The sequence below is a fragment of the Pimephales promelas genome, chromosome 19 (genome assembly GCF_988280905.1).
Source record: "Pimephales promelas chromosome 19, fPimPro1.hap1.1, whole genome shotgun sequence".
Taxonomy (NCBI): domain Eukaryota; kingdom Metazoa; phylum Chordata; class Actinopteri; order Cypriniformes; family Leuciscidae; genus Pimephales; species Pimephales promelas.
The window spans coordinates 19,811,290-19,830,956 of record NC_142787.1 but is presented as its reverse complement, the minus strand read 5'-3'; the positions used below and the strand labels follow the sequence as shown (position 1 = coordinate 19,830,956).

The window sequence follows — 19,667 nt, the reverse complement described above, 5'->3', positions numbered from 1 at the left end:
TCTCCTCTTCCCACGCAGAGACGTCGCGACATCTGGCGGACGACTTGCTTCCAGGAAAGGGGAATGCGCGGATGCGCAGCGATTAGGCGCAACGCGCCACCCTGCGGCTGGTTGTGGTATTGCATAGAGAGTAGTCGGAGAACAGCACAACTGGAGAATTATTTTAGATTCTAGAAAAGTGACTAGCCTCTTAAAATTTAAAAGGCAGTTACACTTATGTATAAACACCCATTTTATACTTTAATTTCCTTGTTACCTTTTTTGTACTATAGTACAACAGTACATTATCACATACAATAATAAATAATATTTCAGTTTCCCCCCACACAAGTCAACCACGTACACATAACATGGATATTGTAGCAGTTGCATCATTTAGCAAATAGAGTACTTTTTTTACTGTAATATTCCTGAAAAAGACCACACAGACTTGCCACGATATTATGCTTTATTAATGTTAATGTACTTGTAGCAATTGCAATTAAATAATAAATAGCTGAATAAATATTTTTTTCTTAAGCAGCATCATAAAGCAATCCAGTTATTCTGTAATAGTCTGGAATGTCAGGGGTTCTGGCCACAGACAATATGAATTTCACCACACTTGTGCTCTTGTTGTAGACTGTAATAATCTGAAATGTTAGACCACTAGCAAGACCTGAGCAAATGAGAAATGTTGGACCAAAAGACTTTGATACTGGAGAACCAGCGCTGTGGATTGGTTTAGACAGCCAGATTAGCGATGACGGCCCTGGTGAACTCATCGCTTGACGCGTAGCCTCCCAGGTCTGATGTGCGAACCTACACCAAAGACAGCAATAAAATATTTTTTTGTTGTCTGTTTGCATTAAGAGGTATCAGTATTTAACAGTTTCTCTCACAAACACACTCCTCAGACATTTAGCACATCCCATATCGGTTATTTTGACTTCCAGTTTGATGGTTAAACACAAAATGTTAAATGGGGATGAAGATCTTCAAATACCACAAGCATCACACAATACAAGTGACTCCAAAGCGACACTTTTCAATCCTTTTGGTTTTACATATTTATTTATTTTTTGGCATTGAAAAAAAAATCATTTGACTAAGCATTAGTCATTTAATCAATGGCACGAATAAACCTTGAACAATCTGTGAAATTGATGTGTTGTTTCCACCTTCCCAAACACCATAAGATATACTATAAAATAGTATCATAAGACACACTAAGACACATAAGAAACATATGAAAACATATTAGAGCAGAACCATAATGACTGAGGCAGTGATGTCATTGGTCTTTGAAATCAGTCAGTCAGTTAGTCAGCAATGTCACGGAGAAGACTTTCTGTCCAGAGCATTTGCATCACCAAACTAAACCAATAATTGTCTATCTGACTTATGACGGCAGCAGATTTGATTAGTGATGTTTGCATTAGTAACAGCGCGAGAGCAAAAACAATCACACTGGAACTTCCGTCTCAATATGCCAAATGGTCTTTGAGAACTTGATAATCAAATTCACTGAGGTTCTGGAACCGCAAAGGCAAATCGACGAGGACCAGCCCCAAACAGAGATGATTTAAAAGCAGGGATAAAACTGAGCGTTACAGAAACAGCGGGGCACGTACAGCTTAGGATAAACTAAAACTTCCATTAAAACTGGAGCAAACAAAGTAGTGCAGTAAACTGATGTCAGACATGCACTAGTTCAAAAGTGTGTGTGTGTTTGGGGGTTAACACTTTTATTCAGCAAGGACACATTCATTTGATCAAAAGTGACAAATGACTATTTCAAATAAATGGTGTTCTTCTAAACGTACTTTTCATCAAATATTACTAGAAGAAAATCTAAATGCATCTCAATTGCTACAGAAATATTAAGCAGTACAAAAATGATAATTAGAAATGTTTCCTGAGCACCAAATATTTGAATGATTTCTGAAGGATTGTGTGACATTTAGCTTTGTCATCTAGAAATGACATTTTTAAAAAGGTTATTTTAGGCCGTCATGGCATTAGGATAATATTACAGATTTTGCTGCATTTTCTTATCAAATAAATGCACTTTTGGAGAACATATGAAGAGTTCAGATGCAAAAGCCATTTGATATTTTCTTCTAGAATGATCATTTTTATCAAGCTTGTATATTTAAGTTCAGTAATTTCACTTAAATGGCAATGATAATTACCTATTAATTGTTATTTAAGTGAAATTACTGAACTTAAATATACAAGCTTGATAAAAGTCATCATTAAAGAAGAAAATTTCAAATGGCATTTAGAGGCTTTTGCATCTGAACTCTTCATATCCTTTTTTATCATTTGATATTACACACCCCAAACTTTTAAATGGAAGTGTGATTCTGTTTTAAGATGCATACAATGAAAAACAGAAATTAAAATAAATGTACATGAATACGTAACATTCCAGGGGGAAAACATCAACAATAAAAAATAAATCAGTCAAAAAAAAAAAAAAAAAGAGACATTGGAAGGGAAAAGGGGAGGGAAATGTGGCATATATAGGGGATCCGGGATAGGTATTGGGTTTGGGAAGCATCTTCAAACAGTCCGATGACTCAGGTTGGCCACAATCGCACGGACAAAGTCACTAGTGGTGCTGTAACCCCCTAGGTCTCGCGTCCTCACCTGGGACACACACACACACACACACACAGAGACAGTCACATACACCCAGAACAGGATGTAATGGCAGAGGAAGAAAGGGGAGGTGAAGACCACATCAGAACTCATGGACAACAAGCACAAACTTGAATGACTTTAAGACGGCTAATAAAATAAATAAATAATAATAAAAAGCCAAAGCTGCAGGGGTGAATGTCAGAGTATTTAATGTATGAAAGTAATAGATTGAAGACCACATTACATCAAAATGTATATTTTGTGGCTTTTAGTTTCTGTCTCAGTGCCCTTCTAAGAGTAACAATTATCTAGCAGATGCACATTTACTGAAAATGCTCTCAATTACAAATACCATCTGCTTTGACTAGAGACAGCAAACCATAAATCATTTCCGTTGTACTGAAACTTGAACGTTATTTGTTTAAAGTCCCTGTAAAGGCAATCCTTTCAAAAAAATAAAAAAAATAGCCAGTGGTTCTCAAAGCGTCACAAAATATTTTTTACAGCATCTTTGTTAAAAGCTCTCGCCATCTGAAAAACGCTACACTGATATTGATCCTCATTTTAGATCTCATTGTTTGTCCCAAAGTCTGCTTGCCATGGTCTATGTTTAAAAGAAACAAGAACTGTGTGCCGCTAAACGTTATGCACTACGCAGTTGTCCACGTCTGTCACCATTAGGGGTGTAACGGTACACAAAAATCACGGTTCGGTACGTACCTCGGTTTTAAAGTCACGGTTCGGTACGTTTTCGATACAGCAAAAAGAAAGAAATGCCAGAGAAATTTCCTATTTGTTTAAAGAAAAAATATTTTTAAATAAGTGTGAGTTTTCCTAGATCTTGAAACTTTCAGGTTTATAAATAGGTGTCATCTTTGAAGGATGAACAAATAATGTTTTGGTCATCACATTAAAAATAACATTTAAATATATATTTATTTATATAATATTTGAATTTTGAAGTGCTGGAAAAAGATGTGTGAAGTACTTGAAAGCATTTCACCATTCCAGCCAAACTGGTTACAGTTAGTGTTACTATATTAAATCCATGGTGAATGTTGCTGGTCTGTGGACGTAAAGTACTAGTTTATTCGCGGCACAATGTTTCTCCTGGTTTCCATGACAGAGATGAATGCATCTCACTAGATCTCGCAGCGATGTTATTACCTCAGTGGCGAATTCAAATGTTTTCTTTACCGGATCTCTTAGCGCGGTGTAGTAACAGTGTTGCTTGATCGAGATCGGCTCGCGCTGCACAGATGTTGCTGGTCCGAACTGATAAACGATCCGTGAAGCACATAACGAGGAGCGCAGTTTCGTTCTGCTTTCATTACCCTTGCCATTTGGATGTTGCGCAACGTTGTGTTGGCCGCGTCAGCACGAATTTTGCCGGCAAGAAAAATGGTCCAAGCAATCGTTCGGTTTGTATGCGTACCGAACCGGAAGCCTCGAACCGAAACGGTTCAATACGAATACATGTACCGTTACACCCCTAGTCACCATGGTTACATAATGCTTACATCATGGATAGTGCAGATATTGCATCATTGATAGGCAACATTTTTTTTAGGACGGCCACTTGTTAAAAATTGGAATTTCTCTGAAATAAATCTTTGGAGACTTTTGGGATATTGTAAGTTCACAACTGCAGGAACTGCATATTTTATCACAAAATTCTTACATATTGTGCCTTTAAGAAAGAGGATAGAATGGATTCATTTTGAAAGTTTTAAAATGAAGTTTTTAAAGACCTTATTTTAAGACTTTCAAAATGAATCCATAAGATGAGAATGATAAAATATTAGAAAAGGTGAAGTTAGTGAGTGTGATAGTGAGCAGAATCTCAACCCACAGAACTAACCAAAAAGCCCAACTATTCACATAAAACAAAGAGGGTGTGTGTTGTGGTTAGTGCCATTAATCCAAAACAATTCGCAAAGGGAAACCCACCAATTAGGGTGAAAACCAGTGCCACCAGGACTATATAGACTTGCATGTTAAACATCCATCGACAACAAATTTTGCATCTTGAACTCATAAAAACCATTGCAACACTTGCACTTACACGATCATATTCTCTACATAATACAGAGATGCATATAGAGCTCTATCAGCCACACAAAACACTAGGGCTGCAACTAACGATTATTTTGATAATCGATTAATCGGATAATTATTTTTCGATTAATTGGAAAAAAAAAATCTATTTGATTTGGTTTATTATACCTAAATAGAACCCTAAATCAGGGTATTTATGAGTAAAAGTGCACTTTAAAAAGTGCAAAATACACGCATCAAGTTTTACTAATATTAATACATCCTTTGTTTTTAATGATAATTGCTGATGGCAAGTTGACAACAATGATTAATGTAAAAACAAAAAATAAATAACCATGCGTTGATTGTATAGAGACTGGATAGAGACATGGTTGACTGGATAGAGACGCTCGGGAGCGCGCATGCACGTGACATCTGATCATTGCAATGTTTGATTACAACCCCTTCAAACACAGGCAATAAAAACCGATTCATTTTATAAAAAAAGTTACATATAGAACCTTTAATAGTAGACAAATGCTGTTAAAAAGAGAATGGAAGTACGCAGCAAGCTAACAAGCTTGATTAAAAGGACAAGAACAATTATGCATTAGTGCTCAAGCATTCCCTGAAAACCACAGAGTACAGAGACTAAAAAACAATATTTTACCGCTGCTGTTATTAACTGCCTTTATATTTAGTGCTTCACTTTGTAAACACAGATTTAACTTAACCTATTTCTGCAGTAGCGTTTTTTTTAAGTTCAGTTGCGAGCGAACTGATTGTGCAACCTGATGCTCGAGACAAAACACAGACATCCCAAGTCTCCTGGAATTTAGAGCACGCAAGCAAGAGCACGCATGCGAGACAGAAGAGACTGTGCTCCAAACTGTGTAGCATGCGCACGGAGGGAAAGAGAGACCTTGTGTGTGTGTGCCTCATAAAGTGCATGCAAGACAGAGCATCATGATTGGCCCGTTTCATCCAGTCACCTTTAAACACTCCCCGTGAAGCAAGCAGACCGATTAATTGATCATGACATTCATTGACAATGATTTTCATAATTGATCATCGATCTTATCGATTAGTTGTTGCAGCCCTACAATACACCATTCTCTCCCATTTTACACATGAACACACAAACACTTACCTTGCCCTGCTTAATGACTTTCTTGACAGCCTCAGACACCATGTTTGAATGATACTCAAGGCTGAAAGAAAAATAAACCACTCAACTCATGGTTTCTACAAAAATATGAAACAGCAAAAACTGTTCAGATTGATAATAAGAAATGTTTGCACCAAATTAGCATATTAGAATGATTCTAAAAGATCATTCAGCTTTGCATATTGGATTACATTTTAAAAATGATATTCAGTTCATAGATATTAAATTGAAATAAATTTTGCTAATAACTGTATTAACTGCATTTTTTATATATAATCTTTTGACCAGTAGTTTATACAACAGCAAGATAACAAATCATGATGTAAAGTGTAAAGTCAGATTACAAATAAGATCTAAAAAAAAAAAACATGTTTCACATGAATAGAAAGTCAAAACAGAGATAAAATGGTAAAAATGTTAAGTTTAAAAACATAAGATATGATGGTGAAAAGTAAATATTGAATATCAGAGCTGGATAACAGTGGGAAACTCACTTGAGGTGTCTCAACATGTTCGATGCACTGAGGAGCATAGCGGTGGGGTTTGCGATATTTCTGCCGACAGCCTGAGCAAAGGGATGTCTGGCACCCTGAAATGAAATGCAAGAATAACTGTAAAGACCACATGCAGCAAAGCAATTCATGAGTCAGAAACTGTTTATGTATAATGAATGACGGTGGCATGAAAAACAATTTAGATTTAGACCAACCGTTTCAAACACAGCATATTCTGCGCTGTAACTCTCGCCTGGAACTACGCCGGCTCCGCCCACCAGCCCTGCCGCCAGGTTATCGATGATGTTGCCGTAGAGATTAGGCATCACTAGCACATCAAACTGATACGGATTCTGCACCAGCTGTGGGACACAGAACAACATGCCAAATATATAGGCCGTTTCTCATTGCCAGCCACCAATAAAAGAATGGAAATTATACCTGCATGCAGCAGTTATCAATGATGATGGTTTCGTATTTAATTTTGGGGTAAAGTTCAGCCAACTCTGCACAGCTCTGCAGGAAAAGACCATCCGCAAGCTTCCTGTGGCGATAATCCAAGGTGAGTGAGTCTATGCATTGAGCAGAACTGTAAGAGTGAAATATCACGTCACACTTACATAATGTTTGCTTTGTGGACGGCGGTCACTTTGCTGCGGCCCTTCTTGGTGGCATAGTCGAAAGCAAATTTAGCGATGCGCCGAGATTTCTCCCTGGTGATGATCTTTAAGCACTCAACCACTCCTGAAACGCTCTGCAAACACAGAGGTGCTCATGATGTAGAGGTTATCCTGCAAGCATGCTTTAAATTATCAAAAGTTTCAGTAAGGACATTCATAATTTCTATTGCAAATAAATCCTGTTCTTTCTATTCATCAAAGAGTCCTGAAAATAATACCAATTAATAATAAGAATAAGTCGATTTAAGTCTATGAAATCATATCATTTTTTTGGGAGAAAAGTGGTCACCCTCATGTTGTTCTAATGCCGTATTATTTCTTGTAAAACACAAAAAGGAGAATTGCTGACTTTTTACTTCATACCAGGAGAGTAACCACACCCGTCATCGTAAACATAACAGAAAAACAAAATACCAATGCGTGTTATTTTTATGTTATTTATTTAAGCAACATGACAGCTCTGTGTGAAGAGCAGACCTTAAAAAGGTACAATATGTAAGAATTTTGTAATAAAATATCCAAAAATCACTAGCACAGTGTGATATGTCACATTTTAACATTTCACAAAATATCCTATAAGTCTCCAAAATATTTTTATTTCAGAGAACAAACAACTTTAAATAAGTGGCTGTCCTTAAAAAAAAAAAAAAAAAAAATTAAAGTTGCCTGTCATTGACGCAATATCGGTACTATCCTCGGTATCCGTTCATACTGCCATAGCCATGATGTAACCATGGCGACAGACGTGGACAACTGCGTAGTGCGTAATGTTTAGCGGTACAAAGTTCTTGTTTCTTTCAAACATAGACCATGGCAAGCAGACTTTGGGACAAACAAGGAGAACTAAAATGAGGATCAATATCAGTGTGGCGTTTTTGAGATGCCGAGAGCTCCACGTCCGTGACTAACTTGGACTTGACAGAACTTCACGAGTCACAACTTTACAGCTTTAGACAGGTGAGCAACTGTACATAAAACAAATCAATGTTATATAACGTCAGCTTAACATGACGAAATGTTAGAATATGGCCAGTATGTTATTCTAATGTTGATCTAGCTTACTTTTAGTTTCGTATAGCAAACAAACGAACACATAGTATAACATTATAACTTTCAACACGCATTTAAATGCCGTTTAGTGTGATAGCGTAACATAAGTTTAATTCGTCTAATAAATTGGCCTGTGTGAGTAATCCAGCACTTGTGGGTAGTTCGGTATAATTAAATGTCCTTAATCCTTTATATCCGCGGGACTCGCGTGTGATCTGTCTCTTTAGCAATTGCGACCTGCTTCATACCACTGTAATGTTAAAAAACCTGAATGTTTGCACTCATCCATAAACATTATTAGATCCATCAGCTTGACAAAAGGTCCCATCATTCAGCTCATCACTTTGTCATCAACCTACAAAAAAACTACATATTGTGCCTTTAATTTAAATCACTGATTATGAACTGCTGAATTACCCTTCCAGATCTGTTAAATCTTTCAGTCCAATATGCATCTAGGACCAACTAGTTATCGGAGGACAATTGGCTTAAGTTTTATTCATGAAATACGTATTGCGTTTTTGCTGTCTTACCACATCGGTCTCTTCATCTATTCTTCCTTTCTTAAATGCCTTTAAAAGAAATAAATTATGATACCTCATGCTCCAGAGAGCTGTATTCTCCCTCTGTCTGCTCCCGAATGATGACCAGATCCAGGTTATTATGGCGGGTGCTGTAACCTGGCAGGCTGTTCACATGAACCACATTGGCAAACAAGTCCAGCTTTCTCCTGTACATTATAACACAAGAAATAACCCAATAATCAAAAACTAGCAGGGGGACCACAAGTAGGAGAAAGCAGCCATGATAATGTCAAAGAAGTACCTTAGTCTCATCTCATATGATGCCAGTTCACCCTTGTACTCCATAGGAGTGTGAATCTTTCCTAAGCACAGAAAGAATTAACATTTATTTATTTATTTACATAAGTGTCAAATTAGTATACTGTATGTCAGTACATAAATCAGCTTTCACTAGTTTAACATGTTGGATTGAAAGCCACTATATTAAAATGTGATCAGAAATTAGAAATGTTACCTTTGATGGCAACTCTGTTGTTCTTCATGGAGGACAGAACCTCTTCCAGTTTCTCCTCACTGGCCATGTTCTGCACCTCGCTCAGATGAAACTCCTCAAACTCCACAGGAACATCAGCTGCCTAGAGGGTGAAATGAAAAGGGCATTGGAAACAAGCATAGATGCAAGTCTACACAAGTGTCCTGTTGAAAAGGCATTTCGAACTTCTTTCTACCCCAAAGTGAAGGATGAAAGTACTTCACAGTGAGTATATCAGGGCCTTAAGAAGGCGGCGGTGGCTAAGAATTCACTGAAGGTTAGAAAGTTTCCTCAAGTCTTTGAAAACATGGCTAAGAGAGTGCATCAGTACCTTGAAAACATCTTTGACAGCAGTCATCAGCTCAGGTCCAACTCCATCTCCAGGGACCATGGTGACCTTGAAAGTGCTGTCGGCACGTGCCGGGGGACTCTCTGCAACATTCTGACTGGTCAAACTCAGGGACCGGGTGAACAACGGCTGCAAACGGGCAACACTCAAACCCTGAGGAGTCAGAAACAACACAGGTCAATGGCTATTATGGGTTGACATCACAGACAGCTCAGGCTGAAGTGAATTTAACAGTCATGATAAATTAGACCCACTGTCCTCGCATGAGGACATCCTTTTATGCAAACACTAGTTCCTGTACAAAAACAAAATTTAGTTATTATACTTATTAGGTCCTACTTATCCAGCAAAACAATTATAAAATGCACACTAGGTAAACTCCCGGGTCTCAGGAGGATAATTAAATAGCTGACAGTCATTGGAAAATGGATTTGCGTGAACCATCCATATATGGTTCTAAAAAAAGGTCTTTCAATCCTAAAAGAATAGGGTCAATTAATCAGCCAAAATGTTTTACATTTTAAGTGAAATAATTAAGGGAATACATTCCCCTTGCATGATGCTAATGGATAAAAATAATAATGTACAGACGAGTTTTAATGGACCTCTTCCGTGAGCTGTCATCTGATACATTTAAGTTTTTACTATTTTTCCCAATGACGATACCCATCGTCATGTGTAAAGCAAAACTTAAACACGTCTACAGACAGACAGCAGCCTATTCCCCAGTTAATCTTTGTATTTTGCCGTGTGAAGCAAACATACATTAGTAATATTTCAGTGTAAACTAAGAGAAAATTACACCATCGTGTTTCAAGACTCACCTTGGCCAATGTTACTAGGCTCCCTCTCAACGCGGCCGCCATCATGCATTAACGTGAGGAAAGGTCTCTGCGATCTTCCTCCTGAACTAGGAACCGCTAAGTATGTGTTTCTCTACTGACCCCTGCTGGATGAAGTGTTACGCAGTGCTCCTCAACCCCCACTAGGGGTCCTCAGTAAACTGAATATCATAGACTGTAAAATGCTGAATATACATACATATCAATAAAATAACATTAGACAGTTACCATTTAATTCCAGAGCTCAATTTCTTTAACAAATCTACAAAACTCTGGAAGCAAAAAGAACCCACATCACCCTACAACTACATAAAGTAAATCACACTGATAATTTGTATATTTATTTTTTATTAATAGAATTTCCCTGATTGTCCATTCAGAATAACATATATGTTATAACCTGAACAAATACATTCACTTCATGATGAAACTTTCATAGAACTAGTGTAGAATCAGTAGCCTGAAGATCTTCTATGTTTCTTCGTTTGATAACTAATTGAAAGAAATATCTCATGTTAGTTTCTTGCGAGGCACAAGAGCTGCTTACTTTCAATTAGCAATTATAGAAAGTTAACCAGATGATTTTAAAATGGAGGCCATACTCACAAGTCCAAAGTCATCAACATATGTATACTTCTGATCTCTGTAATGATGCTTTCTTCTCATACATGTCAGGACGATCCAATCACATATAACGTTCACCTGAAATGAACCACAAAAGATTTTATTAATATAATTCAATTTTGTTCATTATTGTAATCCAGTAAGTAACAGACATACTTACCAGGCCTAGAAGGGCCAAGCCAGCACCTATATTCAGAAGTGTTGGTACAATATTGAATTTTCCAGCCTGTAGAAACAAAACATTAGCATGTGCTAAACAGCTACATTTTAATGCTAACCTGTATAAAAGGAGTCTAATTTAGAACATTAAAAAGGTCACAGTATCTTACCCGGCCAAATACCATGACATCAAAGCGAATACCATATCCCTTGATAAGTGTCCTGGACTCTTTGCCATCATTGTTCTTGTAATATTTAGCAAATCTATAGAAATTTGACCAAACCACACTCTTTTAATGCAACCTAGCTTCCTCTGAAGAACCACTTTTACTAACTGCAAACACCACTTACCGGAAGTTGTAACCTGGTGCCACAGTATTTTCTGGGTCTTTGTTGTCTAGTCTGCGGAAAGTGTAGCGAGGAACACACCAGCTTTTTGGAAGGTCAAGGTTACAATCCCATCGGATCTGAACTCCCATTACTCCACCCTACGCAGAAGGAAGAAAGGAAAACACCAAGCATGACATTAAAACATTTTATAACATGAGTTTGAAACAGCAATGGCAGATAAATATAAATGAAGTGTCTGACATGGACAGCCATGGTCTGAAAATCCTCATCAGCTTCTCCAACGATGTCTTTGAGTCTGAAGATCGGGCAGTCAGGGTCTGTTTTACGGCTGAACACACACTGTGTCAAGTAGGAGCTATTTATATTTGGTAGGATATTCCTTCTGTAAGGACAAAAGGAGCACATTTTATTCAGTTAATAAATTGGCTTACATTGTTTTATTTTGCAGCCAACTAGTAGACAAATAAAGCACTTTAAAAAGCTTACTTGTTGAAGTTAAATTTGGGATATCGAATATTATTCTTGACAAGCACAGTGAAGTTTTCAGCATCTGCCAGAAGTGGTGGACTGAGATGTCAAGAAGGGAAATAAAACACAATATTACCAACATTAGACACATACAGTATTGCTTCAGAAAGCAGTCTAAAATGCTAATTTAGTGCACAATTACTTAACCCAAACTTTTAAATGGTAGTTTTCCATGGTTTATACAAAAATATTAAGCAGCACAACTGTTTTCAAAATTAATAATAAGAAATGGTTTTTGAGCACCAAGGTAGCATATTAGAATAATTTCTGAAGGTTCATGTGACACTAAAGACTCAGCTTTCTGATATAGAAATAAATACATTTAAAAAGAGTTATTTTAAATTGGTATTAATATATTTCACAATATAACTGTTTTTACTTTTGATCAAATAAATATAGCCAAATAAATATATTTAAAACATTAAAAAAATCTTGATATAAATAATTTAAGAGACATACTTTGGGGGATCAACAATCTTCTCTAAAGGACACCAGGACAGCACCTCACAAGTCTTCACCGTGTCATTGTAATGGACACATCTGCCTGTCCGAACACCTGAAAAAATTAAATGCATTGTTTTATGTATATAAAATGATCTGCTTGCTGTCTTGCAAAGAGTGTCATAATACTGAGATATACCATCCCCACGAGCATCACTGAAGCCTCTCTTGCAGTCCCTGTGAGAGGTGCATATGGACGCTGGATTTGGATTCTAAGTCACACAAATTTAAAATAACATTAAGATACAGAAAATACATTTATTTGAATGTAAAAAAGCTATATTTTCTAATATATTAGACCATCTTACATTTTTTTTCTATTATAATAGCACTTTATTTTATTAACTATTTAATTTTACAATCTTAGATTAAAATCTTATCTTTTATGGCATTTGATTTCAGCCAGTAAGCTTTGTTTTACATTTCATTAAGTGACAAATGGATGGCAAACAGCCTATAGTGGCTCACCTCTGCACATTTGGACTGTGTTTGGTTAGGGGTAATGATCATGTTGGTCAGCACAAAGAATGAGCTATCCTCCTGAAACATTTAAAAGCATGCGTTTTCAAATTATATCGAAAATATCATTCCTCATTACTGAAAAAAGCCCAGATGGCATGAACACTTTCCCATTTCCTGTGTTAAATCACTGCTATTCGCAAAAAGTATGGTCTGTTGTCCAGTTTTGATTAAATGAAGCAAATAAAAAAAAGTGGATACTTCCAAAACAGAGTATTTTTCTTAAATGTGAAAAGGGGCCACAAGATAACACCATTCAAACAAAATATATTTAGTAATTAAAATGCTAAAACTCTGAGGAAAAATCTGCACCATTGAGCTCTAACTTGACATTATTTACTGTAGCATACTGTTGGCAAATTAATTTGAATAGGGAAATGTTGTAGGTTTTATACACAATATATTTACTCATGTCTGTTTGTTTTGGAAAATTAAAAACTAGCTGAGGTGTGAGTAATGACTATTGAGTAGGCCTACAGGTTTTGCATAAAAGTCTGTATTTTGCATAAAAGTAATGTATTTTTATGTATTGACAGTGATAGTTTGTCTTATCAACTGAAAAAGAAAGAGAAAGAAAAACATAAGAGAAAAAAAAAAGCACAGCCTGAGTTGAGGGCCTTGGGATATTGACTATTCTGAATGACATAAAGCTATGAAAAACAACTGGTTTAAGATAATTAAAGTGAACTTGCACACACATAACATGTATTATTGTTCAAATACATCACAATGAAAACATATTGTGCAGACATTTTCAAACAGTGAACACAGCATGCAGGTGTGAATAATAACCAGGTTTGTAACCCATGAAGGTGGTGGTGGCACCAGTGAGGGGTCAGTGGACATGTAAAATGTCAAGCCTGTACCTCCTCTTTGTCAAATCGACGGACTACCTGAGGTGGAATGATGTAGTCAGCCACATCCCAGATCCGTTCACCCAATTCAGTGGTGTTTGTTAGAGCAATCCCTTTCACTTTGGTCGTGACCGAGCTGAGGACGGTGTCCGTGTCCTGGTAGCCTTTCTTGAGAACACACACATACCTGTGCCCAAATAAGGGCGTTTTTAAATGATATAATTTATTTTAATAAGGAATGGAGAATAAAACTTACCCGATGATGTATGCTATTACTAAAGCTTGAGTGAACCGATTCAGCGTTCCCACTTTCTTGCTCCTTATCACCAATAGTTTTGACGTGTAGTAGTCAAAAAAACACTGACCTACTGAATCACAGCAACCCTTTTTGCTCATTATGATCGCTTGATTAACTTTAAAACATTTTCTCTTAGGCTATACTCTGCAGATGATCAGTCACAACTTGAGTAGGTCGTTCACTTTCCCGCTATAGCGCTGAGTTGTTTCACTTCAGAGAGTGGCAATGCGAGCATTTCCTACTCAAGAGCAGCTTTAAAGGAATAGTTGGTCCGGGGAAAAAAGGAAGTTTTGTCAGGTGATTCCTGTATATTATTAACACGTTTTGTTCAGTGAAATGACGATGACGCTGCCGTTTTCTGCACAATGAAAGTGAACGGTGACAAGCTCCTTCAGCCAGAACCAGACGCCTCCAAACATTTTAATTTAAAATCAATTAATAATTAAAATTCTTAAGTCTTCCATAAAGTTTTCAAATACCATGAGCTCTCACCTGAGTTGACATTATTTACTGAAGTGCACAACTGTAAACAGATTCTGTTTTGTAAATTTATTAGGGGAGAAATAGACTGAAATTTTGCTTTATAATTTTTTTTTTTTTTTTTGTAGAGAGGAAGGTAAACAACAGTTTGGTGACGAAATATATATTCATTTACAATATTGGGGAGATTTATATAGGGAAAAAAAATCTGACTACATTTTTTCCTCCACAAGATATTCAATTTACTAATTATCCACATGAAAGTAAAATAAACAGACATAGACTGGTGACGAAAGATTTTATCGACAATATTTGAGAGATGTATAGGAAAAAATCTGACTACATTTTTTTTCTCCACAAGAAATTAACCAAAAAAGTGCTATCCATGGCAAGCAGAGTAGCCTATGCTGCAGGAAAACACATAATATCTGATTACATTCCAAAAACACACAAGGAGGAAACATTCCTCCCAGCTCTTTCCCATGAGTGTTTAGTGATTTTCTGGAACAATGCTGTATTGAGTGTCAGTGTGTTGCTGCCTAGTTTTTTAAACATTAGGTCACAGAGAGTGCAGCAATTCAGAATTTGAGAGTAAACACACCTGGAAACATGCAATTTCCCAGTTTGCTTCTTTTTATGAGGTTAATTCTACACAAAGACAATCAAATGACAAACATTAATGTTTCTATGTCATTTACAATTTAATAAAAGCTGATATCATTATTAGTGGTTCATCAAAATGGAAAGTATATGAAATAACTGAGAAAATTATTTTTTTGTATAATTATAAAGTTTCATAAATAATGGATAACTGTTTTAACCAACCATGTTTACCAGTTTGCTTATGAGAGGAAATATTTCAAAACTCTGGGTTTTAATGGATCCATCTTTTTGGGATCCATGGTTTTCACTTCCTCCTGGAGAGAGAGGAGTGCCTGGTGGGCCTCATCAAACAGCTCGGCCCCAATTTCTTCTCTGACTCTGTCCTTCCATGCCTTGAGCTTGGGTCTGTTCTCAAACACATCCATGCCAGCACCTAAAGGCTGAAACATACCATTGGAGAGGTGTTATCAAATATGAATATTGTGTCATATATTATTCCCCTTAAATACTTAGGTTATCATTTTGCTTGATTTTGATTTGAATGGATACCTGCATGATTTCCACAATAGCAACCAGGTCAGCCAATGAGATCTGATCACCAACAATGAACTTCTTGTCTTGCAGGAACTTCTCCTCAAAAAGGTTCAGTGATCCGTCAAGATTCTCTACTGCATTGTCTAACTTTTCTTTAGGGACCTCAATTCCCATAGCTTTTGGGATCAAAAGCTACAGCAATACAAGAAAACAATTTAGTTCCATTAACAAATAACAATCAAAAAGCTAGCAGTTAGCCCAGTAGCAATTCTAAAGTTTAGGTTTCAATCCCAAAGCCACAGAGTAATTGGAGTCTGCTATCAACAAGGGATTTGCTGAAATCTAAGCACTGTTCTGTTCACTAGTGCCTTCGAATGAGAACAAATACGCTTTACTCACACTGAACCAGAGTATCCTGGATCCATATATCCGTATGGCAGAGTGTTGCCATGATAGATATTCATTTACTCTAGCACGCTTTTGCAAGTCAGCTGGGTACCAGTGGTCCGGAGTGTGGAACTTCTCAGCCAGGTACATCATAATCGCAACACTAAGAGGTAATTAGAACAGGAAATAACAGTTAATTTACTCAATGAACAGTTTCACAGGAGACACAAAATAAACAACAGTATTTTAATTTCTAAAGAGAGAGCATACTAGAAAATGTATTCAGAACACACACAAAAAAGGGTCTATCAAAAATAAACCTTTATTTTTATTTTTTTACTTTTGCATTATCTTATTCTTCCATGGAACAACTAGTGAATATTGGAGGGTTAGCAGGATTCCCAGGGGTTTTGGGATTCAAAAGTCTCTAAATATTTAAAGTAGAAGATTCAGAATTTTGTCAGAATCCCTGGCTTAATCGAAGTGGCATCCCAGAGCCATCATGCAAGGTCCATTTTCAAGATGAAATCTCTCACATATTTTGTACTTGGATTTTTTAAAAATATTTTTAAAACAACAAACTCAGAAGTGGGTGCATGCCAAACAAGGGCAACTTGATCTTCATCCACACTGGTAAAGAACTCAAACCTCATGAAGTAAGTATAAAGGGTTGAGTTTTGTTCCCACCAGAACCACTGATCCTTTTGTTAGGATTTTTTAAAATATATATCTTTAAGTGTAATACCCATTGTGGCAAGTATAGTGTCTTTATATTATAGCTGACAGACACTGGAAAAATCGGTAGTCTCTGAGGTAACCAGGAAGAGATGTACTATAAAGACCTGTAGCCCTGCCCCTATTTGGCGCCATGCATGCACTCATTGTGTGATACTACTTGAACACATGAGTGCCAACTGTAGACAAGATCACACTTCTCATGTGATTCATCATTACAAAGAGAGGCTTTTTGAGTTGATTTTGTTGACCCCAGCTTGAATGAGGAGAAAGATCTTGTATGTTTTCGTATGTTTAGAATGCATTTTAAATTTGTATATATATATATATATATATATATATATATATATATAGATAGATAGATAGATAGATAGATATACACATACACATATAAAAGGGTGGTGCTTCTGTCTGTTTTATGAGCACTGAAGAAAGCTATGGGCTGAAACATCTGTTCTGTCTTGGACCACTTATGGGGTTTTCTTTTTGTTTTGACAAAAAAGTTGAGAGCCACTGATCTATAACTTTTTATTTATTAGATCTTAAATTAAATTGAAAACAAGAAATAACTTGCATTTCATAGACCACATACCTTTCAGCCAAGCAAAAGTCTCCATCTTTGATTGCTGGAACTTTTCTTAACAGGTTGATTTTGCCATACTCTTCACCATATTGACAACCTAGGGGACAAATACGTTTTGGTAAAATACTCATGTATCAGGGTTTTATTTTACTTAAATACAATTAGGTAGCCTACAATTTAAATGTTCAAAGACGTGCAGGAACTACATAACTGTTTGCCAAGCTTGACTAACCACATCTGCCACTAGAACTGCATGTAGTAGTCTAAAGTAACCACAACTTTCTAAACACACATAGGCCTAATTGAATTGTGACAAAAGGGGAAACGATACAGTTAACGTTACATCCCATTATAAAATGAAGAACTTCGAATATAGCTTTTCCTTGTTGACGAATGCAGCCAAATCAATACAGAGTGCACACAAACAAACTCCACACAATTGTATATGATATCATACCTTCAAACAGAGAAATCTTCTTGTGGTCGAACTGGATGTTGTTTTTCTTGGTAAAGATGTAAACAGAGCGACAGGGCTGCGAAAACAAATCCAAATAAATTTCCAAAGACATTTTTTTTAAAGGACCTGAACAATACACTGAAGCACAACCCAGTCCAAAACTGCAAAAAATGACTGAACTGCTGCACAAGAACGTACTGCCTACTAGGTTATAACTAACTACTGATAGGCTGCTACTACACCACACCCCGTTGATCTCTGTTCCAAAAGAGCACGTCATCGTGATTGTGTTCATTTTATCACAAAGAACACAAAATAACCCAATAATGGTAACATTTAAAATTCATGAATAATATCAAATGAGAAAGAAAAAAACTTTAAATAAATTTTTTATTTCCATTTTTCTTCCCTCTCTGGTACAATGAGCGCCATCTGTCGGAAGTGAAAGGTATTTTGACCGTGACAGCTCATTGAAAAAGAAATCTTTTCTTCACAAAGTAATGTATGCATATTGCTTTGATCAGTGTCTTGTAAAACTAGAGATATTGAAGAAATCCCTACAGAAGATAATACATAATACTAATAAACTACTTTCCTGACGTTAGAAAGTCTTTATAAAACTTGCTTGGAGGTAAAATTGTCTATTCGTTTTACAATTACAATTTATTAATACAAGTTTATTTATGTGCAATAAACACTCAATGTGTTCTACCTTTCTTATTGAACCACGAGACATTTAATTTGAACTTATGAACTTAATTTTGTCTACTTTCCCTTGGAACCAAATGCAACCTACGTTATACCAAATATACCAAATGAATTACACAGACATTTTACTCAAGAACCTTTTTTTTTTAATTTATTTTTTATTTTTTCAAATCTTTATTTGGAAGGCTGAATCAATATTTTTGACAAACACAATCTGGAAAAAAGAAAAGAAAACACGTTCGAAACTTATGTCTTTAAAATAAATGTTCAATTCATAAATCACTCTAAACAGACTACATGCTTTTGAATAATTTGTATGGCTTTTGCAAGCCTGTGTAAACTCGCGCTCGATCAGAACAAAATCTGGGATCTAAAGGTCTTTACCAGTTACTGTCTTTTCTTGTGGCAAAGTATTTTGATTAAATGCAATACATTTTCTCGCTATTTTGTTCTCGCTGTTTGCTCTGGAATAAAGAGACTCAGCCGCTCGCCTCACGGGCCTTTAACCCTTTTCTGCATTTCTTTATATAGACAGAAACTAATTTCACATGGAAACATGTGCTAACAATGGATATTTGTATTCAGTGGTTACACCTTTTGGGTGTGTGAGACCATTTGTCAAGAAACTATATTCCTTTGTGTGCCAGTTAAAGTCTTAAAAAACGTATCTTTTGTGTCTCATTCTTGAGACACTTGTACCAGTCACCGTGAGGCATTTCAATCAAATGATACCAAACATGTATATAACTCGATGATAATCATTCACATTAAACTATTTAGATTTTTGGGTGAGTTTTTGGTGATCTTCGCATGGGGGAGAAGGAGTGGGGGATGAGGGAAAGTATAGGTTAGCTGAGACTTTTGTCTCAAATTTTGAGTTCAAATGGTAATTTCCAGAGTGGTCGATCCTCAACCAGTTCTTCCAGTTTTTCTAGTCTTACATGTGTGATTAGATGATTCTTTATTCGTATATGGTCTGATTTGACCGATAGATGTGGTTAATCGATAACTGATTGAAGTGGCACTTTCCCTGGAAAAGTCT

At 36.3% G+C, this 19,667-nt stretch overlaps 3 protein-coding genes across 4 annotated transcripts; all 3 read right to left on the bottom strand.

The window, feature by feature from the left end:
* Positions 1-430: 430 nt before the first annotated feature.
* Positions 431-10,399, bottom strand: idh3b (isocitrate dehydrogenase (NAD(+)) 3 non-catalytic subunit beta). 2 transcript variants are annotated; one of them, XM_039688140.2, is made up of 11 exons: positions 10,287-10,399; positions 9,445-9,615; positions 9,096-9,216; positions 8,883-8,943; positions 8,655-8,787; positions 6,948-7,081; positions 6,769-6,871; positions 6,543-6,689; positions 6,328-6,422; positions 5,816-5,876; positions 431-801 (listed from the first exon to the last, which is right to left on the bottom strand). In XM_039688140.2, exons 1-11 carry the CDS (start codon positions 10,329-10,331, stop codon positions 724-726), a joined length of 1,149 nt encoding a protein of 382 aa, XP_039544074.1. In that variant the 5' UTR covers positions 10,332-10,399; the 3' UTR covers positions 431-723. The 2 variants fall into 2 exon arrangements, with proteins under 2 accessions (XP_039544074.1, XP_039544072.1); XM_039688138.2 differs by lacking the exon at positions 431-801 and adding an exon at positions 2,414-2,634.
* A 235-nt stretch (positions 10,400-10,634) lies between these two features.
* p2rx4a (purinergic receptor P2X, ligand-gated ion channel, 4a) lies at positions 10,635-14,374 on the bottom strand. Its single transcript, XM_039688136.2, has 12 exons — positions 14,097-14,374; positions 13,880-14,027; positions 12,936-13,007; positions 12,607-12,679; positions 12,426-12,522; positions 11,925-12,005; positions 11,679-11,820; positions 11,439-11,575; positions 11,258-11,351; positions 11,089-11,154; positions 10,911-11,006; positions 10,635-10,796 (listed from the first exon to the last, which is right to left on the bottom strand). Exons 1-12 carry the CDS (start codon positions 14,234-14,236, stop codon positions 10,776-10,778), a joined length of 1,167 nt encoding a protein of 388 aa, XP_039544070.2. The 5' UTR covers positions 14,237-14,374; the 3' UTR covers positions 10,635-10,775.
* An 854-nt stretch (positions 14,375-15,228) lies between these two features.
* gstt1b (glutathione S-transferase theta 1b) lies at positions 15,229-18,134 on the bottom strand. The gene is made up of 5 exons (XM_089123748.1): positions 17,918-18,134; positions 17,470-17,557; positions 16,155-16,305; positions 15,771-15,947; positions 15,229-15,661 (listed from the first exon to the last, which is right to left on the bottom strand). Exons 1-5 carry the CDS (start codon positions 18,027-18,029, stop codon positions 15,461-15,463), a joined length of 729 nt encoding a protein of 242 aa, XP_088979874.1. The 5' UTR covers positions 18,030-18,134; the 3' UTR covers positions 15,229-15,460.
* Between the last annotated feature and the right edge of the window lie 1,533 nt (positions 18,135-19,667).

Excerpts from the sequence above, each read along its gene's own strand:
- idh3b (XM_039688138.2), bottom strand. The coding sequence starts at position 10,331 with ATGATGGCGGCCGCGTTGAGAGGGAGCCTAGTAACATTGGCCAAG. Across the intron at positions 6,690-6,768 it reads TTGATAACTGCTGCATGCAG|CTGGTGCAGAATCCGTATCA; the intron begins GTATAATTTCCA and ends TGTGTCCCACAG. Across the intron at positions 6,423-6,542 it reads AATATGCTGTGTTTGAAACG|GGTGCCAGACATCCCTTTGC; the intron begins GTTGGTCTAAAT and ends ATTTCATTTCAG.
- gstt1b (XM_089123748.1), bottom strand. The coding sequence starts at position 18,029 with ATGTCTTTGGAAATTTATTTGGATTTGTTTTCGCAGCCCTGTCGCTCT. Across the intron at positions 16,306-17,469 it reads GACTTTTGCTTGGCTGAAAG|TGTTGCGATTATGATGTACC; the intron begins GTATGTGGTCTA and ends ATTACCTCTTAG. Across the intron at positions 15,948-16,154 it reads CCAGGATACTCTGGTTCAGT|CTTTTGATCCCAAAAGCTAT; the intron begins GTGAGTAAAGCG and ends GTATTGCTGTAG.
- p2rx4a (XM_039688136.2), bottom strand. The coding sequence starts at position 14,236 with ATGAGCAAAAAGGGTTGCTGTGATTCAGTAGGTCAGTGTTTTTTTGAC. Across the intron at positions 14,028-14,096 it reads GTAATAGCATACATCATCGG|GTATGTGTGTGTTCTCAAGA; the intron begins GTAAGTTTTATT and ends ATTTGGGCACAG. Across the intron at positions 10,797-10,910 it reads ATGTTGATGACTTTGGACTT|TTATCAAACGAAGAAACATA; the intron begins GTGAGTATGGCC and ends TCTTTCAATTAG.